The sequence below is a fragment of the Lycorma delicatula genome, chromosome 1 (assembly GCF_047948215.1).
Source record: "Lycorma delicatula isolate Av1 chromosome 1, ASM4794821v1, whole genome shotgun sequence".
In the NCBI taxonomy this organism is placed as follows: domain Eukaryota; kingdom Metazoa; phylum Arthropoda; class Insecta; order Hemiptera; family Fulgoridae; genus Lycorma; species Lycorma delicatula.
Genome location: NC_134455.1, coordinates 213,284,663 through 213,309,296, shown reverse-complemented (window position 1 = coordinate 213,309,296; position 24,634 = coordinate 213,284,663). Strand labels below are relative to the sequence as shown.

The window sequence follows — 24,634 nt, the reverse complement described above, 5'->3', positions numbered from 1 at the left end:
ATTTTTGTATAACAAACTTGGACATATTTTAATGAGGAAGATGAGTCTGATAAAGAGGTAGGTTTAAAAATGCAAGATACTTCAGAGGAAACGAATCCAGGACTAGCTAATTTAGTAGAAAGCATGTCAACCACTTTATTGTAATCCACTATGAACATTATATTGCAATTCTACTGACTGGCTGGTAAGATTGTAGAATAAAAACAGTGTTTAGGTAACCCATTTAGTAGAAATAATACATGTGTTTAACAATTGGTTTATTATTTCTTGATGAAGGATTACATTAATTTGTTGCTTAATACTCATTATTTGTCTTTGTATTTTTTATGGTTTAATGCATGTAAAATAACAGAAGACAAGAGACACCAGTCAAAGTTACTTTTTTTGACAGAAAGATTGTTCACTGTATCAGCAATTCTTCTGGAGAAATAAACAGTAATACTGAAATAAACAGTTCCACTGATATGCTTCCTAAACTGAATAAAATATTCTGTTATGTCCCATAACGATGATATGTTTAAATAGAAGTGCTTTCACAAGTCATTGCATGAAATATCAATTTTTCAGTACATGTACTTACGATTTTTCATTCCAAATTCTACTCTTTCAGATATAACATAGTCATTTTGATTGAATGGTGATTCATTTTTAAGAAAAAAGTTTTCCTGTAGATAAAGGTTTCATGAACAAAAATGTTACTTAATAACACAATTATTATTAAAATTTACTCGGATTTCAATAGATGTTGTGTTCAGAATAGTTTTAATCAATCACTTTTTAATGATTAATTACTACAAATCCGGCTGATAACTGTTTAAATGACTTCTGTGACAAGTTTTCCATTCTGCCTGCCATAATGTACATTGCACTGACAATTAAAACTGGTCTGTATGTTGTTTACTGAACCTATTTCTCTAGATTTATTTACTAGTTTAAATTTCATTTATTTATTTGGAATTTATCTTGATGTACTGCTCTGTAAATAAATATTTTTTATGATTGACAATTACAAGCATAGGTTTTTTTTTGTTAATCAGTTATCTAAAACATTTTGTTTGGGACACCTACACAAACAAACCTTATTTGGTCCTTAGTATCACATGCGTGTAAAATTTGAAAAATGTTTTACATACTTTTTTACAAATGATGTTACAATTAGAGCATAAAATTGGACAGTGGTAATCGCAGACAGGCTTTTGTAGGATTATAAATAAAGACTAATAATAGTAAGTATGTTTCAAGAATTGATGTACGTTATAAAAACACAAGAACCTAGGAATTACATGTAATGAAAAAGATGAATGGGATTTGATTTGGTTTTGGCAGTTGGACATCTTTTCTGATACCAGCCTGTTTGATGAAAACTAGTGTGGAAATTTGTATGAAAACTAGATTATGAAAATGGCATGATCAGCTGATGTTCAAACTCAGAACCTCCAATTGAAAGATGCAGACTTTAGCATCAGCCATGGCCAGCAAGTTTTATAATATACAAATACCTAAACAATAATAATATAATGCAATAAAATAAACAATTTACGTAAACATAATTTATTTTTTTGTTTATCATTTATAAAAATTGCCATATTTATAATATATTTTGAACGATGTATACAGTACAAATGTTATTTACATTTAATATAAATTAAATATTTTCTATTTTATGTAGAAGATTAGATTTAGACCTTCAAACTAGAATCCTTCAATATTAAATTGGTTTATTTACAGCCTTTTTACTAGCATTTACTAAGTTTTCTGCTTGTTCATTTGTTCATGGCAAGTGTATTATTAAAGTACCATTTATTTTTATTTAACAACTAGCTGCAGAGATGTGCCTACGGCATACCTTCTGGGCGGGTTGTCCTGGCAGGCGGCGTCTCGGAATGGGATTATTAGGTGTCCAAAATTGATTACTTCTTGTGTAAAAATATTTTATTTGACTGATGAAAATTAATATAACGAAAGTTAAATTAAAAATTTAACTCTAGAAATTGATACTAATGAATTGGGATTCTGCTTTAGTGATCAGTATATTCCGTTACCTACTTTTTGGTTACAGTTCATTATTTAATGAAGAAAAACAATCACATAAATAAAAAAAATATATTATTAATGTATATTTTGCATATATATTGATATATAATAATATAATCTGATCACCATGAGCAATGTACTAACGAATCTTGGATTTTCTAGTGATTAGTGCAGTCCAGTGCTAAGCTAAGGGAGACAGATACACACAAACAGACAGACACATAGGCAAATGACCTTTAGTAGGCTAGATATCAGTAAATTATTTCTGTATATGCAGCACACTGTTGTACATATAACAACCAAAATTCTGCAAGAAGTGGTCAATAGACTTGAACAAAAAAGAATTGTCAGTAATGATTTTGTTGCTTTTTCTTTATTAGTGTCAATTTTGGTAATAAAAATATTTTGATTTTTATGTCTGTACTTACTCTCCTTTTTCTCCTTTTGGAATTTCAAACTTAATAAAATCTAAACGAACTCTTTCAAGATGCTGTGAATCCTGCATTCCATAAACAAAATAACGACATACTATTTTTGGAATGTATGGAAAAGGATAATTTGGACTAAATACATATCCAGTAGATTCTTTTTTACTCAATATCTTCTGATCACATTCAGATCCTCGTATATGTTCTCCATCATTTTTTGCTATAAAATCTGCAACAAAAGAAAATATTATGGCAAATTCATTTGTTATATAGCTACAGGTAGATTCTCTAATTCAATATACCACCAATTTTAGAATATTTCCTTTTTCTGTTTTCCCACTGTTTACTTTTTGTGTAAAATGATGTAGCTAATAATAATTTTGTACGATTACTGAGTAGTGGTTTATTTGGACTGTTAAATTTTCAGAATTGGTTTATGCTGTTTAGGACTGATAAAATTTCCAGCTCCTTATAGTATAAAAATCATCTGGTTACCAAATAAGCAATGGGGCAATATTTCAGTTTTGTTTCCTAAGAGTACAGTATATTATTTTGAATAAATTTTATAGGATTATTATACATATTTTTTAATTTTGTTCATTAAAATATAATTACAGCAGAATATTTTAAATAAATGTTTAAAATAAAATGTTTTAAATTAATCTATATTATTTCCTTTTAAATTTGATATATAGATATGTAATATGATATAGGTATAATATAAATTATATAGTGAATAATGATTTAAGATACCAGTAAATCATTGTATATCAATAACAGTAATTTTTTTACTCATGTTTGAGAGCATAAAAATAACATTTTTTAATGCTTAAATACTTCTTGTATTAAAAAAATACCACCAAAATACTGGTGTATTTTGGTAGTTGGTGTTCAATTAACCACTCACCCCAGGAATAGTCGGCCTGAGTTGGTACAAGACTACACCTCATTTACATCTCATACATATAATCCTCATCTCACTGGGCCATGGGGAGGTTGCTTATTGTTCACTAGTTGAAAAGATTCAAATGTACACATTAGGAAAAGAGATTACAAAGGTAATTATAATTCTGTATCATTATAAATCTCAGTTGAGGGAAGCATACATTTTACTGCTTCAAATGACTCCTTAACTGATAAATAGCTAAAACCATTACTTTAGGTGCAGATCACATATAACTGTTTAGGGAAAGAATATAAAAATATACTCTATAGCATGTGTCTATTTATCTTGATGTAAATTAATCCCTTAATCTTCATTTAAAGGATTAATTATCATACTTAACTACCTCAAAATTAACAACCAGGAGGTAAGATATAAGTTTTTTTAAATACTAAATCACATAGTTGTTTGAACATTACTGATTAAAGTGCTTTTCGGATCTATATATAACAATGTCTTCCATAGGAAACAGTACTTTATGATAAAAACAGAATGGGATAAATAATATCTAGTTAAAAGAAACTTAAAAATAATACTTTTTCAGTTCTTCTGAAAAAGTTAGCAACATTTTGAAGTATATGCTACTAGCAAAAAACTGTTTTTTCTAATCTTGCAGTGACTTCAAGAATAATTTAAAGCATAATTTTAAATGCATTACATTTTACTTTATGGAGTGTTTTAAAAATTTGTTTTCAAAGTTTATTCTACTTTTAATTTTTAACTGGAGTACGAGTATGGTAAAAATAAGCTGCTCATATAAAAATAACCCATTTGAAGGAAACAGGAAGTAAGAAAGAGGAAGGTTTGTATTTATAAAAAAAAAAGTAATGAGACAATATTTATAAAGAGACTGCTACTACGTGAAGTTAAGACACATATTTTTAAATTTGTGATTGATTAGTTATAGAGATAATACACAAAAAAAAACAAAGATGATTTTTTTGAAACATGACCATCTATCAATCAAGATTGATTACTGAAAGTACTTTCAATGAAATTGCTATCAGATCAACAATAATTTGTTTGTAAATATACAAAGTACACTGTGTTTCAAAACATTATATGGATACTGACAAATAATTAAAAAATAATAACTCCAGATTGTTCTTGTAGACTACATAAATTTAAAAAAATATTTTTAACACCTTTCAGTTAAGATGTCTAAAATAAACTATCTGCAAAACCATCATAACATCCTTCATAAAATAAGTAATAATTTTATTGAAATCTGTGGACTAGGTAAAAAATCAGGCTTAAATGTGTGTATTTATAAAATGTATACTTTTTTTTTACATGTTTAAGCCTGACTTAATATATACATAGTGATGTAGGAAGAAAGGGAAATAATTTGGGACCTAATTCTAGAGCTTAAAATAAGGAAAAATGTATATACAAACATATGTCTAAAATGCTTTGTTATAGAGTTTCGCCCAGATTTCAGTATCTGGTGAAATGAGGTCATACCAAAATTTTTATATAAGTATTTATTTTTAAAGTTGTTAACAAATGTCTAAATTTATTCTACTAAAAACAGCTTTTCTCAATTTTTTAAATTCATAATATTTTTTTAAGTTTTGTTTTTGATGATATAAGTTGATTTTTTTTTTGTTTTTCATAGACTTTTCATATCTATTTCACAGAGTTAAATTTTCAAGTTTTTGATATAAAATTTACCCATTTATTAGTTACTTAATACAGTTATTGGTACTTCAAATCTAAAAAAAAACTTGTTTTACCTTACCAAATTTTCTGTCACATTGGATATCATGAAAACTCTAGGAGATACACAGTTCTGGGAACTGTTTTATTTTAGTTTTCAGATTAAAAATCATAAGAAACCATCAAGTTTACCCCTCATATGACGCCTTAAAAATTTCAGTGTAACCTGATTTCACCGTGAGAACTGAAATCCAGGCGAAATTTTTTTCAAGCCATAACTCAATAACAAAGGGCTTTTAGACATATGTTTATATGAACGTTTTTCCTTATTTCAAACTCTTGAACCAGTTCCCAAATTATTTCCCTTAACTCCTGAATCACTCTGAATTTCCTTTAGTGTGTGTGTGTGTGTGTGTGTGTGTGTGTGTGTGTGTGTGTGTGTATGTGTATGTGTGTGTGTGTGTGTGTGTGTGTGTGTGTGTGTGTGTGTGTGTGTGTGTGTGTGTGTGTGTGTGTGTGTGTGTGTGTGTATTATGAATAAATTAAGAACCTCCTAAAAAATTAAATTGTAAAAATTGAGGTTGAAGTTGACCTTTTTTCTTTTTCTATTAGCCTCCGGAAGTACTGTCAGGTACTTCCTTCAGAGGATCCTACAGAGGTACATCCTTCAGAGGATGAAAGAGAATGATATGTATGAGTGTAAATGAAGTGGTCTTGTACAGTCTCAGGTTGACCATTACTGATGTGTTGTTAATTGAAACCCAACCAACAAAAGAACACTGGTATCCATGATCTAGTATTCAAACCCATATAAAACTGCCTTTACTGGGACTTGAACCTGAGAACGCTTGAGTTCAAAATCATCTGATTTCCAAAGACGTGTTCATCACTAGACCAAATTGGAGGGTTAAAAATGTTTAAGTTGACTGTAATTGTTAAACATAACTCAGTATTATCATTTATGTTTTTTATTGGCACATTTTTTCATTTTACTCAACTCTTATCTTTTTGTTTGAGTTTAAGCAAAGATTACATATATATCATCCAATAAAATAAAGCATAGCAAAATTATGAAACAAATTAGATTAAAATAACACATTTTTTAATTAATAGAAAGTATTTTTCAGATTATTAATCATAATATATTATTATTACCTAATTTAACAAAACTTTCACTAAATTCAAAAATGCCTTTGAAGCCCCGGTTTTGAGTATTGGCAGTGCGTTGGAGTGTCTCAAAGGCAACAAACATCGTTGATTCTGAAGAATATAGGACCAAATTTCTTTGTTGTCCACAGTATGTACCAATTACTGCAGAGTCATTATTCTTACCATCATACACTTTAACAACATCAAATGGACAGCTAAAAAAAAAGAAAAATTACATTTTAATTCACTAAAGTTTAATCTAGATAAATTATACTGTTTATTAACCATTGACAATGTAAATTTATTTAATATTTTACAATTTTAAATTAACATTAATATTATTATTTTATTTATATTTCACAGGAATTGAGCCCAGAACTGATGGGTCTTTTTTTAAATATAAGATGAAAATTCAGTAAGACATGATAGTAACAGTGAGTTAGTTCTGAGTCTACAGTATAAGGAGTATAAAACAATTTAAACAGTAAGTAGAGTAGTTTAAAGAATTAAAAAAATTTCTTTTGAATAAGTTAAATATTTATTTACACCAGTGAAGTCAGTATTCTAATATCTTAAGTTTTGGTATGTAAGGACTGGAAAATAACAATTCAGATTTATATACATCTCAGATTAATACTATAGTGGTCACTTTATAACTTGTACATAATAATTGTGTTACTGGTTTTTGTGAAAGGTAGATTGATTAATAAAGGATAGTGAACAGCAACAATATGTTATTTGGATTCATGCCAATCTATCTAGGGAATTGAATCTACGGAAGCTTCACAGCAGTGGAAAGTGTTGTAACATTGATTAATTAAAGTGGATGCTAACTGATTCTGAAAGTATGTTTACTTGGATTTTACTAAAATCATATTAACGATTGAAATGACTACAAAAATATGCTTTTGTAAAAATATCTAAATGTCAACAATTTTAAATGCTTTTTGAAAAATCTTAATTCTGGCACTCCATGATTTTCTACATTTACTCCTCATTATATAAACAAATATGTATACACACACACACACACACACACACACACACTCATAAACATTCTTAAATTGTTGAATAGATTCCTTATTTACATTAAAAGGAATGTTTCTGAATAATTTCAAAATCAGTTCTATTAATTTCAGCAACAGAAATCACTGTGAGTTATTTCATAAAAATTAATGATATATGATTTACACACAATTATCTAGTATTAGTCGGGCCATATAAACTGATGGATGTTTTCTGGATGCCAATATAAATTAGAAAACATGTTTAGTATGTTTTTCATCAGAAAATTGGCTGGGACCACTCAGTACATTCTGCTACAATATGAGCTGTTTGGTAAAAAATTAAAATGTTGAAACTTCACTGGCTCATATAATATACAGTCTCATTCTGATACACAACTTGTCATAAAGAGCTATTCACCTAAAAATAGCAATTATTTTGTTCATAAAAAACTTCTTTAAAAAACAATAAAAAATATATTAATCTAACAAATGAATTTAAAAAGCAACAATTTTCTTGTTTAGCTCACAAATTAAAGAGTGCCTAATTAATAAATTCTATTATATTGTTTAAGATTTCTAAGATAACATTACTGTATTAAGTATAATAAATTGAGGGAAGTACAAATTTTCTTCATAAACTGATTGTAATATTGGTCTGATATGTCGACTATATCAAAATATTTTTCTTGAACCTACAGAGATAATCAATAAAAATTTTGAAAAAAAAAATCCATGAAAATTTTGAACAGAGGCTTCATCCTCTTTCAGTAAAACTTTTGATATTTCTTCCTATATATTGTATTCTATAAAAATTCTTGAAATGTAATATTTAAAGCCCACATTATTTTCAACAATCCAAGAAATTCATACAAAAGCTTATGAAAATTTTGCAGCCTTTAATTTTTATTCTGCAAGATAAAATTGTTTGTAGAACGCATCCTTAGCAAATAAACTAAATACAACTTTAAAAAAAAAAAAATTGTAACATCATAGCTACATAATCAACAAAATTTTTTGTTAATATGCATAATTTTATGTTGTATAAAACTGATTTATATGATTGGATTATTCTTTTTGGATATATCTTATGTTAACCTCATCAATGAAGCCACTTGTTTAATTTTTAGAATAAAAGCTTGATTCTTCATACATTCAATTTTCCATATTCAAAAAGGCTTCTCTTAAAAACATATATATGTACAAAGTTATTTCAATTAGAATTATATTGCGTATTAATATATTTATAAATTTAATTATACTTGAATACAATCTATTATATAATATTTAATGTATACTAATATATTTAGCCTACTACTTACTGAGGACCACCATAAAAAAGATCAAAATCCCTGAATTCAAGCCGTACTCGTTGACTAGGTAGACCGATGAATAGATAGCTGCAACTAAGATCTTTAGGGTATGCTCCTGGGTATGTAGGGGATACTATAACTCCTTGTCGTTTAATGTTAGCATGCACTGTGAATGCACATGGAGAATGAGGTGCTGGAGTACCTATCTGGTACTCAGCTGAGAACAATAAACATAATGAAATATAAATAAATAATAAGCAAGTAAATATTTTCTATTTATATAAAAAATTGTGTCGCAAATTTGCTAAAAATTATTTTTATGCCTTTGTCATAACCAAATATGTTACATTTTCACCCTCCTGCACGCACGCTCGCGCGCACACACACACGCACGCGCACGCGCGCGCGCGCACACACACACACACACACATAATGTGTTTAAATCAATACATAAAACAGTATGTGCAATTAATGTATATGTATATAATATAATATATATATAATGAATATGTATATCCTGAAATGTCGTTAGATGGGTAAGTTTCAGAACTGGTTATTTTTTACTTCCATTTGAATAATGCATTTCAAATTGTGTTATTGCTTGAATTATGTTTTGAGTATGTTAAACATCATAACCACATTGTAGGTGATATGTCACAAAATAAAGTCATTTCTATGAACAACAAGGATCCTATCCAGGCTTTCTTTAAAGAATGAGGAATGAAATGGTTTCCTGTTGTTTTTATTACTGAGACAAACATATTGTCATTTATCAACATACCATTTTCTCTGAAATATGGGTAATTTTCAACCCTACAAATACACTCTGTTCACCACAGAAACTGGATATGTACTCATCATTACTCTTAGAGAAAGAAAAGTAGTTGCGCTTATACCGCAGAAGTTTTACATATAATCCACCGGGTAGGTATAGTGGTGAACGTGTCTTCACAATTCAGCTGATTTCAAAGTCGAGAGTTCCAACGTTCAAATCCTAGTACAGGCAGTTACTTTTATACGGATCTGAATACTGGATCGTGGATACTGGTGTTCTTTGGTGGTTGGGTTTCAATTAACCACACATCTCAGAAATGGTCAAGCTGAACTGTACAAGACTACACTTCATTTACAATCATACGTATCATCTTCATACATCCTCTTAAGTAATACCTAACGGTGATTCCTGGAGGCTAAACAGGAAAAAAAGATGTTTTACATATAACACAGTTATAAGAAAGACTGAGATAGGTAATGTAAGGTGACAAATTAATGTATCTCTTTCTGTGGGAAACTTATTACACCATTACTTTCACTTAGCAGAATTACGTAGGTTATAAATAATAAACATATCTGTTAAAAAAAAGAGCAAAAAAATTTAATCATGGTAATTGAGAAAATTTCTTTTTTTGTAGAATGCTATTTAAGTCGATAAAAATGTTAGATTTGTTGTTGAGCTCTTCAATATACTTATTGCTTGATCTCAGCGTGTGTAATAGATATAACTAATGTGTGTACATAAAATAGTGTGTGTGTTGCATGGAGTGATTAGATATGTAGATGAGTGTGTTTTCTGTATTTTGAAAATGAGCTTGTTTTCTTTTGTTGTTATGCTTCGTAAAATTGTGGAAGAGTATTTCCACAATTTATAATATATATAAAATATATATATTTAGAAAATTGGTTATGAGTTCTATTATTTAAAAAAATATATGTAATTGATTTGTATCATGAGATAACTCATAATATTCTAATTTACATGGAATTTAAAAATTCAGAAAAGTAATATTAGATATATGTAACAAATATTCATGTGAGCACGGGTTTTTTTATTACTGATTTACTGCTAATTGCATGTTTGCATGATATACGTTGTATGAAATTGTTCTGAATTAAAATTTTCTGGGCCAACTAAAAAGGAAGAAGATGATTGTAATATAATTGTTGTTTCATTGATTATTTTCATAATACAGTACAAGAAACAGGGCACAATATTATCATCAAACAAGATCATCTTAATTAATGTTGTTTCAGTAGTTTGTAGAGGTGGCTACGTTAATACAGATATCTCTAGTAAACTATAAAGATTGTAAAGTGAAAACGTAAATCATTTAAAACACCATAAAATATTTGTACTACTGATTACCTTAACTGGGCAGGTAGTAAGTAGCATGCTTATTCTGGATTTAATTCTCAGTATGATTCTGAAAAATTTACAATTCAATCTCCAGTGTAATTGCAAATGAAAATGTTGATGCAACTTAAAAAATTATAAATAATTTAAAATTATAATCCTTTGAAATAAAACATTCAGTAACTTCAAAATGTCTTCAGTTGCTCTCGTGGCTACTTAGATGTTAGACACCACCAACAATGCCTTGAAGTGGGTGAGCTATAACATTGCAAAGATTCCCCTCTAAGAGGGTAGTGATGACACCCTCAACCTCATCCCAGTGATGCACCGAATCATCACAAACCCCAACAAAACCATTGCCTCCATAATCCAATCCCAATGACAGGCACATCTAAACGATGAGGGACTCCCTGTCCCTGTGATACCTAATTTATCAAAATGACTTAGATAGGCCAAACAAAATAACAGACATCAATCCATAGGACTGATGTCTGTTATTTTGTTTGTGACCTGGCTATAGGGATCGAGCAATAGAGAGGACATCTGACCACCAAGTCTTCAAGCACTGAGGCTTCCCCAATACCCAAAGTAGCAAGATTTTTAAGTGTGGCACTAGTAAGGTTATCAGTGCCATCACGTGCACCGATGACAATGGGCAAGTCCTGCACACTGCGCATTCCAATAGCGGTCATAACCGCCGAGGCAATAGATGAGTATTTAACCACCTTCTCACGAACTCTGTTCTTAAGCGAGGTACCCTGCTTGAAACGGACAGTAACATCGACAACAAAGGCATCTCTGGTGTTTTAATGAACAGATCAGGCTGTAATGTTGCGATGTCAGAGCTAAAAGATTGTTCGCGGGGTACTTTGAGGCCTGCACTTCGAGCTTTTTCCTCCAACACATCAACTACCCGATTGTGACGTCGAATACGGGCACCACGTCCAGCAAGGCACTCAGCAAGAATGTGGGCTAGGGTCTCGTCACGGGAAAAACATCATCGGCAAATAATTCAACACTTGAATCAACCCTATTCAAGTAGCACCTCGTCGGGAAGACATCACTCCTCATCCGCATAAGTCGATTTCCTCTCCGGGAAACAACACGGAATGGCGATGCCATGCATTGCCAGCACGATTCCCTTTAAAACAGTGGGTCCCTTACCCTGCGAACCTGGGCAGCCCATCCAGAGAACTCCAACGACCTTCTAGACCTTTTCCAACGCTCTAATTCTGAAAGGAAAAGGGGCCAAGAAAGTCCCTTTGTTCCACATTAGGGCAAGATCCAGAGCGAGAGGATGTTCGTGCTCTAGACCCAGCCAATAATCCCGAGGATTCTCAATCCAATCATCAACAAGAGTAGCAGAACCCGATTCCGGACTGAACGTAAGAGAATCATATCCGGGGCAACGTCAGACTCCACAATTGAAGATAAGGGACCGAGGAGACAGAAGAAGCCAGAGAAGGTAGAAGACCTTTCCCCGAAGAGATGAAACCTATCTCGTATTTATTTAGCTGCCTTAGCAGGCAATCTGTCCAATAAGCCAAAGATATAAAGGCCACCCACGTCAAAAGATCGAAAATAATCCAACAAAATTGCCGTTTCTTCAATATTCCAAACACCACGGTGAGAACGCCCAGACGACGGCGTCGGACAACCCCGTTCAACAAGTCGTACGGAAGGGTGCCGATGACGATTGTGCATGGAGAGACCGCGAGTAGTAGCAAAGGCCTTAGGACATAAGGGACAGGCGTGCGGCAACAGCTCTTGTAATGGCCCACGACATGCTGCAAGACGCAGCATGAGGCCGGGAAAAAAACCTTTCTATTAAGATGCCACTAAAACTGTAGACGTGCATCGGAATGTAAAAGGCAAGATGACGCTTAAGATCACTCAGCTTCTGAAACCAGTTAAGGCATAATTTACAGGCATCAGCCCGCCACGGGATCTCGTAGGAAAACCAACGAGAGAAGAGGCCACGGAGGGTTCAGGTGATTAATTGACTATAGTCAGTACACTTTATCCGGAGTTCAAGAGCACGTATGTAGGCTGGACAATCCTTACTCGTCATCGGGTGCCTACATTTTCTGTCAAACCTTGCACAAGCAGGACGTGGGAAATCGTCCTTCCTACTTGGACAAGACTTCAAGTCGTGGCCACCCCCATAATGGCCACATAACTCATCTTCACGGCAATATTTGGAAACGTGCCCATAGCCTTGACACCGATAATATCGTGTCACGTCATCGTAATCTCGAACGCGGCAGCAACTCCAATCGATGAACACCCGTTCCCGCTGCTGCAGCCAATTCCGGACTAGAGGAGAGCATTCAACAAGCCAGTGAGTTTCCTTGCGACTCGAGGTAATAACTTTCAAAACCTTGAAAACCTTGAAATCGATACTCATCAAGCGACGACCTGCTCAATTTGTTCTGGGAATAAATACACCGAGAGGCCCTCCTAACCGGAGCTGAAGTGGGAGATTAGAGGTTATACTCAGCTCCCGACAGACCAAACTTTAGGACCTCTGGGACTTAGTTTATTGTTTATCTAGCGGCTGTGATCCAATCGCTTAAATTCATACGATCCGTTGCGGTTACCAAATTGCTGAATGATATACTGTTGTGGCGTACTTGATGCATCTATGTGCTGGGGCATAAAATATTTTTAGGCTGATTGTGGTAGGCGCGGGGTCTTCTTCTCCGCGGTTTTAGGCTTTTCCTTAGTTCTTGAGGGCAACGTGGCAGCGTTAGGTGTCAGCTGTCTTCTTCGGAAGGCAGGACTCATACTATCTCTCGTGACGAATTACCGATGTAGATGTCCCTTGGGGCATCTGCATCGGTGGCATCTCCCCGTGGCCGGGCTGTACACTGTGGAATGTGTTACAGTTTGAGGGCAAGAAGATGTCCTCCGTTAAAGCCATTACTGGGTAAGGAAGGGGTGGGGGGGGGGGAGTGTAGCGACCTGACACGCTACGAGGCGGGATCTTCTCCCCTCGTGAGGGGGGGGGGATTGAGATGGGAATAAATACACTCCAGTACCTCATCCTTCGACAGGTCAACTGGAACGTCATAAAGTATGAATTTAAGCCGCAAGGACGAGGACGCGACAGAAGCAAGCCCTCCTTACGAAGATCAGGACAGCTTCAACGTCATCACCATCCTCCGCTTCCTGCAAAACATCCCCGCACTTAAGCCGACGAAGGCTTCTGATACCGATGGACTCCTGCTTAGGTTTGATAAACTTCTTCAATGAAGCAATCGCCGTTCCGGAATCCAGCCGCGGTTCGCCATCCACAGCTTTCGTCGAGCGGACAAAAACGACATTCACAGAAACAGGAACCGGACGAGTTGAGGTCGCGGAGGTAAAGTTCAAAGTAGGGGGCTCGATGGCCTACCACCAACAACACTAGCATAGCTGGAAGGAGCAGTAACTGGCATGTGATAGGAGACTGCTTTTCGACGAGGGCAGACAAACTCTCCTGCTCATACAGATCCTGACGACCAGAATCCATCGCTAGTAAACAAAATGCACTACAATAACAACACAACGCAGTGCAAACAAGTAAAAACAAAACAAAAAACTAAATGGAATTCAGTAGAAAAAACTGGTTGTGTATCCCATGTAAATACTATATTCTTTCTCTTAGCACAAATTCCCAAACAAAAAAAACAATAAGGCAGGATAGACAAGCAGTAACAACTGCCTGGCAACGGCAACCCAACCCAACCCAACAACAGGTGAAGTATTTATTAAATTTAAATAACAAATCTCACAAGAAACTACTAAACCGAATAAAAAAAACCACACTGGAAACCCGCACAAAACAGAAAACACCACATATGCACAGTCTAAACAAAGAGGAAGCCCGAAAGGGAAAAAAGACACTAAACCTAGGAAATAAGTTAGGTTGAACGCCCACCCAAAAAAAAAAAAACTTCTAATAACTCGACCAAAAGGATTTACAGAACAAATTGTAAGTATATAAATGAAGTACTCACATCAAACAACACGTCCAATAAAAAAGCAAGAAAAATTAACACAATAATCTTTCAAGAAATCCTCGAAAATAGGCAGACTAACTTTCAGTACAACAGTACGATAAAACACTTAAGAGAGTCACGCACAAGATGATTTAAGTGTCACATACAACACCATTCACTTAGGTGTTGCTTACTCATGTATCAGCTGATGTTATTGCTGCCAGTTTTTTAAAAATAAAAAAGTTTTTCACACATTTAGAATTTAGTCAAAAAGGGTGTTGAAATTGAACTGTATCTGTTTATGTAGAACATTATTGTTATGTAAATGTTCAAATTCATTAAGGTGCGGTTCTTTTTTGTGTATAAGTGGAATATCAAGTTTATTTTCAAGAAGAAGGATTTGTGGTTGTGTCTGTGAGTGTTGACGCTATACTGCTATGGAGGGCTTTTAAGAATTCATTATATCTTTGTTTGAAGCTGAGTCTTGTTTAACCAGTATAGAACAATGTGCAGTTGGAACAGTTCAGTATTGTTACAGAGACACTATTTATTTGGTGATTATGACCTGTGTAAAATGGTTCATTTATATTTATTTGTAGTTCTTAAAGCTGCAGTCTTTCCAAATTTTTTACTGATTCTTTGTTTATGTATATTAATTTAATTTTTTTCTTGTTCTTGTTTTATTTAGTATAGGAGAGTGTCAATGAATATGTAATTATTTGAGTTTGTGTGTGTGAGATATTTTATGGTGTTGAGTCTTTCTATGTAATCTTCAGATTACATGGTTGTGTCGAGTGATATCCATGTCATACTTCTACAAGCAGATAAATTATATGAGGTTGAATTGTTTGAGGGGTTATAAATGAAAATGTCTGTCATTATTGGTTTTCAGTATATCTTTAAGTTGTATTTTTAAGTCTCGGTTGCCGCTTTTTATAAATTTCCAAATCCATTTAAAAGATCTTTACACCAATTTGTTTGAAATTAAAAGATTTTCTTTTACAGAAACAATCTTACTCCGTCAATGATTTTTAAATAATACTAATTAATAAAATAACAATTAAAATTTCCTGAATTTTGTGCATCTTAAAATTTTGTGTTTAAAAGAGAAAATTTAAAATTACTATTTGTACAAGCAATATGTGCTCAAATAAGTTTCATTATTTACTTCCAAATTGATATTTGTTGTATAATTATTTTACTTCACATATTTCATACACTAATTTAGTTTAAAATAATTTCTTGCATTTTTATTTAAGTATTAACACAGATTGGTAATTTCTACTTTTTTAAATATTTTATAATTTTTTTTAAATGTATTTTATGATGCTGTTCTTATCAAGGTTTTACCACAATTTCCCTTAATCTGTCGAGGTGAACATTGTGCAATTCTTTTTTTAATTCATGGAGCAGCATACCATTCGTTTCTATTATGAATAATAGGGTATGTTGTTATGCACCCATAAAAAAAAAATATTTATTCACTTATTTGTTGGTTTTTATGATGGTGAATTCTAGAAGATTTATTTGTTTATTGTGTTAGTATTCAGTTATAAAGTTTAATTCATAGTGCAATTTTTATTAATAGTTGTTCACATTGCCTTGTTGCTTAAACCCACAGGAAAGCCTTTAGGATGTGTAATATTTGGTTTGAAAGTATAATGTAATTCATTTTGTAATAATGTTTATGGCATTTATTATATCTGAAATGTGTTCTTATGGTGCTTTCCTGTGTTTTAGTTTGTTTTTAAAAATGAAATGTGATTTCTGTTGCTGGAATGTTACAGCAGTATTTCTCAACATGGGGATTGCAGTGATATGAAAGGGGGGTGACAAAATCAGCCTAAAGCTTTACATGTAAACAATAATAAATTCATTTCTTGAGAAAAGAATTATTTATTTAAACATTTTACTTACATTTGTAAGTACACATTTAAAAAAAGAAATAAATGAGATGGTTGCATTTGTTTTTCATTTAAAAGTTTCTCCATATGTGAATCTATGTTACAAACATACAAAAACAGATTGTTTTCAAATGGTAAAAGATGATCCTGTATTTAGTTTTTAGTGCAATGATAGATGAAAAACCCTTTTCACAGAGGTAAAATGTGGCGAAAGAGATTAATATTTTCAATACTTCTGTGACTAAATTTCTATATTCACTCCAATGAGCAAGCCAGAATGTATCTAAATCTTCAGATGTGACTTGTAGTTGTAATGCTTTATCAGCATACATTTTGATGAGCTGGTTATGAATCTCAACTGGTAACTCAGCAGCTATAACAACATATTCAGTAAATGGATTTAGTATCCATCTCTTTGGGAAATCATTTTTATCTTCTGGGAATCACTTCGCAAACAGAATTTTTAGCTCACACAGATGCATCTTTATGCTATCCAAACTGTGGTGAACAATAATGTCTTCTTCATCCAAATTTTTCTCAATGTAATCAGGAGTGAGTGGGAAAATATCAAGATTTTTGCTTTAAAGGCAAATAATCCAGATATTAAGCTTCTTAATAAAATCATGAACTTTGTTGTCATTAATGGAATATTTTTTCAGGTTCTTGTAAAGTCAAATTTTAGTTGTTTAAATGTGAAAATATATCAGCTAAGTAAACCAGCAGCAACATATACGCATTATTCTGTAAAAACATTGAGAATAGCATTTGTTTATCCTGGAAAAATATTATTTATCATCTTACAATTCCAGTAACCATGTTAATACTTTCCTCTGTAATAACCATCTTGATTTTTTCTTTTCTACAATTTCATCACATAGTTTAACAAACAGCCTACTCTGTTACGATCAACGTTTAAAAAAATTAATTATTTTTACAGCTTTGCAAAGAATTTGTTTGAGATTTTCTGGCATATTTTTGTGCCAACAGTTTGTCTGTGGAGGAAGCAGTGTATCTATTCCACACTCAGTATAAGGCAATCTATTAATTTTTCCAGAAATCCAGAGTGTTTTTCTGTTATTGCTTTTGCATGATCATTATATACTGCAATACATTTGGTCTAATCTATGTTATAGTTTTTAGTAGCTTTGTAAAAAAATATCAAAAAGACATTGTACTGTTTCATGACCGGGTATTGATTTGCAAAACAACATGTTTTCTTTGATTGATCCTGTCCCTACTGCATTAATATCTCACAAAACAAGAGAAATGAGAAATGTTTGCCACTTTTGCTGATTCATCAAACTGAATTTTAAAAAATTCAAAATTTTGATACTGTATCATTAGAAAGCAGAATTTTTTTCAGTTTTTTTGCTTTTTCCATGTCTATTAAAACAGTGACCATATCAACCGCAGCAGGCAATATGAGGTTTGCTGTGATTGTATGATGTTCAAATATCTTAGCTATTCTTAAAGCTATGAGATAAGATGCCGCAAGTGTACTTTTATTGGTATGGCTTGATTAACAAATAGAAGCTTGTTGATTTCTGATAATATGTAATCTTTTTTTGAATAATTTCAAGGGTTTACATTTATGATCTGATGTTTAGTTTCCAGTTGTCAAATTAAATTTTGATGGCTTCATGCTTTCATCGGAGAGGACTAGAAAGCAAATAATCTACTGAGGCTTTCTATCCAATGGGGTAAAACAATAATTTAAATAACTGTCATTGTACAATCTTATCTTTTAACCAATCAATTCGCTGGATGTAGATGGCTCGCTTAATTTTTTCACAGATTTATCCATTTTGCATAAGAATCTAATTGAAAAAAATCAAAATCAAATAGTTACACCATTTGATCACACACTAAAAAAACGAAACCTCAATTATTATTATTTTCAGTGAAACACTTTTAAAAATTTAAATAAGGTCACCAGACGAGCACATTGCATTCAAAACTAAACTGATTTTCTGCAATCCCTTACACCTCTTTTATAGTGCTGAGAGCATGACGTGTTCAAATATATCATATACATGTTCGAACATGATGCTCTCACAGTGAATATTATGCAAGCAGACCAAATTACAAGGAGCACTTACACATCAAGATGGAACCCGTAAATTGCTATGTTTGTTCACTTCATACATGCATGTTCATACCTGTCACTGTCATCGCAGTTAAACAGTTTTAACTAGGTTTCATTGGGTTGGGGGTTGCAAAATATTCATTATATATTTTTTTACTTTTTGGGGTAGTGGAGCTAAAAAGGTTAAGAATCACTGTGTTAGAGAATAGGCTTCTTTTGACAATGATGTTAATGCTACGTCATTTGGTATGTTGATGTGCTTCATTTTGTTAATGAGATATAAGCTATTTTTCCTGAATGTGTCATTATTTACGTTAATGTATTTTCTAATGAGCACATCCATGCATGAACAAGTTTTGTATTATTTAAGGATAACTGATGTTTTACTTTTGTCTTTTTTAATTATAGTGATAATATTAATTTTTTTATTATTTATATTTTTTAGCTGTATGAGCTTCAAAGTTGTGTTGTTTTATCTACTTCAGTAAATGGATTGAGTTTTTAATTTATATTGTAAATCACTTGCATTTTGGCACTTCCAAAAAATTTTCATCTCCTAGATAAAAGGACAAAAACTTAGTAAATAAAAAAAAAATTCAAATATAAAGTATTTCACTTATATGATACAATCAAATGAACGATTGAATGATGTAAGCTTTTATATTTTACCATAATAGAGAATAAAATTTTGGAATAATAGCCATCAATTTTATTTTTTCATGAAGATTTTGCTTTGTTTGTTTTAATATGTTTTACACCCCTTCATATGCAGCAATTGTGGTGGCAAACTGAAGTGACTGTGGATTACTGCATCATAGAATATTGTGAATATTATATGGCATATGCTAAAATGATGGTCATTAATATCTTTTAATTATAATATTTACCATATCTATTGTGTATAATCTATATATATAAAACAAGATATTCATTAGATTTGAGCTTGCAAGTACGCTTCAGATAAATATTTAAAAACCATTTTCAGTTCTTTTTTTTAATTTTTATTTTTAAGGAGTGGAACATTGTGTGGTACGTGGCTCAACATATTGAATGGTATCAACATAGCCACTGCCATTGTTACTGTATGTGTAACTTGACTGGCTGCATGCATCCAGTTACTTGTCTAAAAAAAATAAAATAAAACAAAAAAAATTGCGATGCAAAACACAATTAACCATATAGTGAGCAAAGCTGCATTGGAAATTTTTAAATAAATTTATGTGTTTGCTCTCCTATACACACACACACACTTTGTGTGTGTGTATGTATGTATTACACTGTCCTATATTTATTATTTTGGAAAACTTGTTTCTTTCTCATGCAACAGTTTTTTCCTAGTCTCAAAAAACTTTGTCAAATTATCTGAAGCATTATCACTTTTTATTTTGTATCGGTTGGACAAACAGAGACGTTCATTACTATTGTCCAGAATCTGTCAATAAGAGAGAAGGCATTATGCAAATAATAGGTACTACTGTGTTCATTTTTAAAAACACTTCATACATATTAATGTCAATAAGAGGTATGTTCACCCTTGACTTTTTGAGCATTTCAGAGTCTTTGGATGAAAAAATAATAAATGTTAAGAAGAATGGTGGATTCCTTACAGATAAGTATTTTTACCATTTAACTGTCCATTTAGAATTAATCTTGGAAGTAGCAGTTACAAAGTAAATTCTGAAGAATTCATTGTCATTGTTCTGTAACAGTTCCTGTGTACATTTACCTCAAAACTTGGAGCTTTGTCACAGAGAAAAATTCTTTAGGATTGATAGGATGATGATATTTAAAAAAAAATAGAATTATGTTTTCTTGGAGCATGATATTTTTGAAATATTCTTCTTCCTTTGACTCACACTCTCTTTTATAATTCACATTATTCTCTTTGTTTCAGAAGAGATTAATACTCATATTGAATTTGTATGTTCTTTGCCCAAAGTAGCATTCAATAAAGTGCACAGATCATGAAAGGACTTCCTTTCATTTTGGCTTCCTTGTTCTCAGTATCTGCCAATAGTTAGGAGACTAATGTACTTATATCCTTTTTAGATTTGGAGAAACTGTTTCAATGGCAATACTGAATTAATTTACATCATCCACTATTGCAATCTTCAACGAATGCTTTGGTTTCCTGCGAGAGTTTGTCCTGACATCGTTTATTAAATTCATTCTGGTGGTTTTCATAACCCTTTTTCAAAGGTTTGAAAACTCACTATCAATCTGTTGCAGCCTTTCAGTGACCATTTGTGACTGACAAATGTCATTCCAGATTCTAATGGCTTACAGACATTATTATTAGAATGTATTTGATCAATAATTCTTTAATCCCCTTATACCAACTTGCAGAAAAGAAGTTGATCATATTAATTTTTTCTTCATTACATTTTATTAATTCTCTCTTTTATTTCTTATGATTAATGTAGTAGCATAATCATAAATTATGAGCTTTATCATAAAAATTAGATGATAAATTTAAAATTGAATTATACATTCAAAACTTATCAAGTTGTGATTTTGAATAGAAATTACATTAGTCAAAAACAAAAACATAACTAATTATTATCAATCAATTGAAGCATCAATTGAAACAAAGTTCTGAAAATTTCTTTTATAATGAGATTTATACAATCAAAATTAATTAAAAAAATGAAAGTCCTGCCTTATTTAGAATTATGCTGAACTTTTGAATTGTTACAGTGACAATGCTGTAAAAAATAGTGAATAAGTTTTCAGCTTGGTAGGTAATTAATGTAAACAGTGTATAGTTAGTTATTCATTGAAAAATATTTTTTTATATTATTAGGCAGAGATTGTATCTCCCTTATTTAGATACAGTAATATAATATAATAATAGAGGTACAATAATAATATAATAACAATAATAGAGATTGTATCTCTGTTATTGTTATAATACTACAATAACAGTTCTATCGTAATCCTGATGATTGTATTGTAATGTGTTTAATAAATATTGAGAACTGAATTTAGAGACAGAACTGTCTGCATTACAGTGTGAAAACTGATTTCTTCCTTATCAGTTTGGGGTACATTTATGTTTCCTTACACCTTGAGGCTAATTTTCATTCAACCTCAGTCCTCTAGTCATGGTGTTAATTTTTATTCTCATACTATTTTAAGGGTATTTAAACATTCTAGTACAAGCCTTCTTACAGTTTAGATCCTCAGAGTTAGATGTTAGTTACCATTGTTTCTAGTCAACATCATGGAAATGACTTGACTAAAGAAAAATTGGACTCAAATAAAATTTTAAAAAATAATCATAAAGTTCAGTTCAAACAAAATTTAATAACAATTCAAACAAAAATTAATTTATTTGTTACTCCACATTATCAAATATCAGATAACATTTTTACCTTAAGATTGATCAGAATTTCACATAAGAGCTTACCTCTTTTCTAAGTCTGAAAAATAGAAAAGAACTACTTAATTCTTTTTATGTATTTTATGATGATTTTGTTGAATACCAGAAATTGTTTTACATGTAGATTTAGAAATTAATGATTTGGATATTAATTCACATCCTGAAGAATTAAAAGTTTAATAAAATAATATTCTTATGGTGTCTGTGCTTTTAAATGCAAATTAGAATTTATTGTATATGTCTTCGTCATTCATTTAAATGCTTTTGTTTGAATCTATTCACATACCAAGGATGATAATTTTAAATTATTTTCATAATTTTTAATCACCAAAACTCATGTAATTTGTGTACAGAAAATAATTATACATAATAAAAAATTAATATTTCACTATTTTTGCACACAGAGAGAAAGACAGCATAGTCAATGATAAAAAGCATATTCATCACTAAAAATTATTAGGAGAAAAAAATTACCTAAAATTTTTGATCATCTTATAAATAATACAAATGTACCAAATTACAAACACATTTATCTCATTCTTATATTCTTATGAAATAAAGAAAAATTCTTACAATCATTAATAAACTGATATCTGCCCTGGAAAAGTAGAGGAAAACTAGAATTTTTGTCAGTGTAGAAGCTGAGAACAATGGCACGATATAGAGAAATGCGACGTCTTGGAGGTATTGGACCACAGTATCGCCCTCCAAATGGGGAATTGATCAGTTCAGACGCCTCAGGCTGCTGCACTTCCGAATATACGTCCAGGTACTCGTGTATACACCTGTACATTAAAACTATTGTTGCACTATATTCATGGAGATTAAGAAATAATTAGATGCAATACACTTTCTTATTCTAATGTAACTAATTAAATGAGATTAATTTATTATGATAATATTACTTCATGACATTGAGCATGATATTTATTATACATGACTGGTGTTTGTGTAAGAATACTGTTCATATAATACTTTTTTTTCAGATAGACCTTATAATAATTTCTTTCATTTGTGTGCTGTTATGAGAAGAAAATTAATTATAGTTAACTAATATCACGCACTGTGGTTATGTAGAATAATGTACAATGAGTAAATTCCTCTTTTTATTCTAATTACAAAGTAGAATAATGGAAATGATAAGTGTGAGTTTCAGATTATTTATGTATTTTTGAAAGTGATTTTAATTTCTTAATTTGTTTAAAAAGTTTATTTTACTTAAATATTTTGTAGATATTTTTATTTATATTTTTCAGTGTTATACTTGACAAAATGTGGTTAAGCTTTGAAAAATTAAACTAAACAATTCAATTTCTAACTGTATGGAAAAATGTTTCTAGATTTTTCTGAGGCTATTATACAGCTTCTTTATTGGGAGTGTTATAGGTGATACTGTTAATGGTGACTTTAGAAGTGAATTTCAGTTACATTAAATCTGCTTAATAACATCAGAAAGATTTTTTGTAAGTAAATTTCCATACAGTTAAAAAACTGAGTTGATTTATTAAATTTATTTTTTCAAAAAATATTTTTTAACTCTTTCATTTATACCTTTAACACTAAATTATTTGCAAGATTTGATAATGTATGCCATGACTTGATTTGATGTAGTTTAACTTTATTAAATTCCTTTTATACAGATGAACTATCAAAACAACAAAATAAAATAAGGAGAATAAAAAATAAAATAAAATTTAATTAAAGTATCTTATAAAGATTACCTGACATATTATATCTTCTTTCTTTCAGAATTATAGTTAATATCAGTAAATTACTAATTGTTAAACGAAGGAATTATATGTGCAGAAGTAAAAAAAAATTTTAATAAATTAAAAATTTTTGAACATGTTTTATTTAAGTTAGATTTTTTAGATAAGTGTCATGATAGAATTGTTATACTAGCTACTTCTCTGGAGGTCAGTATTAAAGGTAGGAGTTAATAAATGTGAGTTCAAAAAGTCTCTTAATATTTTTTCTCATAAAATTTTATATTTAATCTTTCAATGGTAATATTCAATATCTTAATTTTTAATATTGCAATTCCTAATTAAAATGCCCTACTGATTTGAGCATATGGTATTAAAAATAAAAATGTATGAAACAAACTATAATCTCTGTAAAGTGATTAAGATCAGTAATTTTGAATAATTAATGTCATATGATTTATTTGTTTAAGAAAATTTCCCTAGCTGTAAAGTAATCTGAATTTTTGACTTTAAATAAACTTTAAACTTATAAACAAAATACTGGAAGAATGTGATTAAACAGAAAATAAAAAAATACTCATGCCTTTGGTACCTTAAAGAAAACTTTGCTACTTAGTTAATTAAATAGATCATAAAATAATAAAAAGGTTGGATGGAGTAATTTAATATAAATATGATATATTAAGCATGAGATTTGCAATAGAATTAAAATAATCAATAATGAGGTGTTGGCGGAGAAACAGACATTGATTATGGCTTCTAGTGAGACTACCAAGTCAAAGTTCACAAAACTTTAGGGTTAACAAAGAGAAAGACTGTTGATAATTTAAAAATTGTTAAGCTGTTTGATTAAAGTTGAACTAAAAAGATTATTTAGTTTAGTAAGTAGAGTTGATGAGATTGGGGATGCCC

At 30.9% G+C, this 24,634-nt stretch overlaps 1 protein-coding gene across 4 annotated transcripts in view; it reads right to left on the bottom strand.

The window, feature by feature from the left end:
* Positions 1-24,634, bottom strand: part of LOC142328178 (CUB domain-containing protein 2) — a 376,385-nt gene that overhangs the window by 39,387 nt on the left and 312,364 nt on the right. For all 4 annotated transcript variants that reach the window (XM_075371737.1, XM_075371745.1, XM_075371754.1 and 1 more), the window contains 4 exons: positions 22,590-22,801; positions 8,540-8,747; positions 6,220-6,428; positions 2,463-2,691 (listed from right to left, as the gene is read on the bottom strand). In XM_075371737.1, coding sequence (XP_075227852.1) covers positions 2,463-2,691; positions 6,220-6,428; positions 8,540-8,747; positions 22,590-22,801 — 858 coding nt within the window. The remainder of the gene's footprint in view (positions 1-2,462; positions 2,692-6,219; positions 6,429-8,539; positions 8,748-22,589; positions 22,802-24,634) is intronic.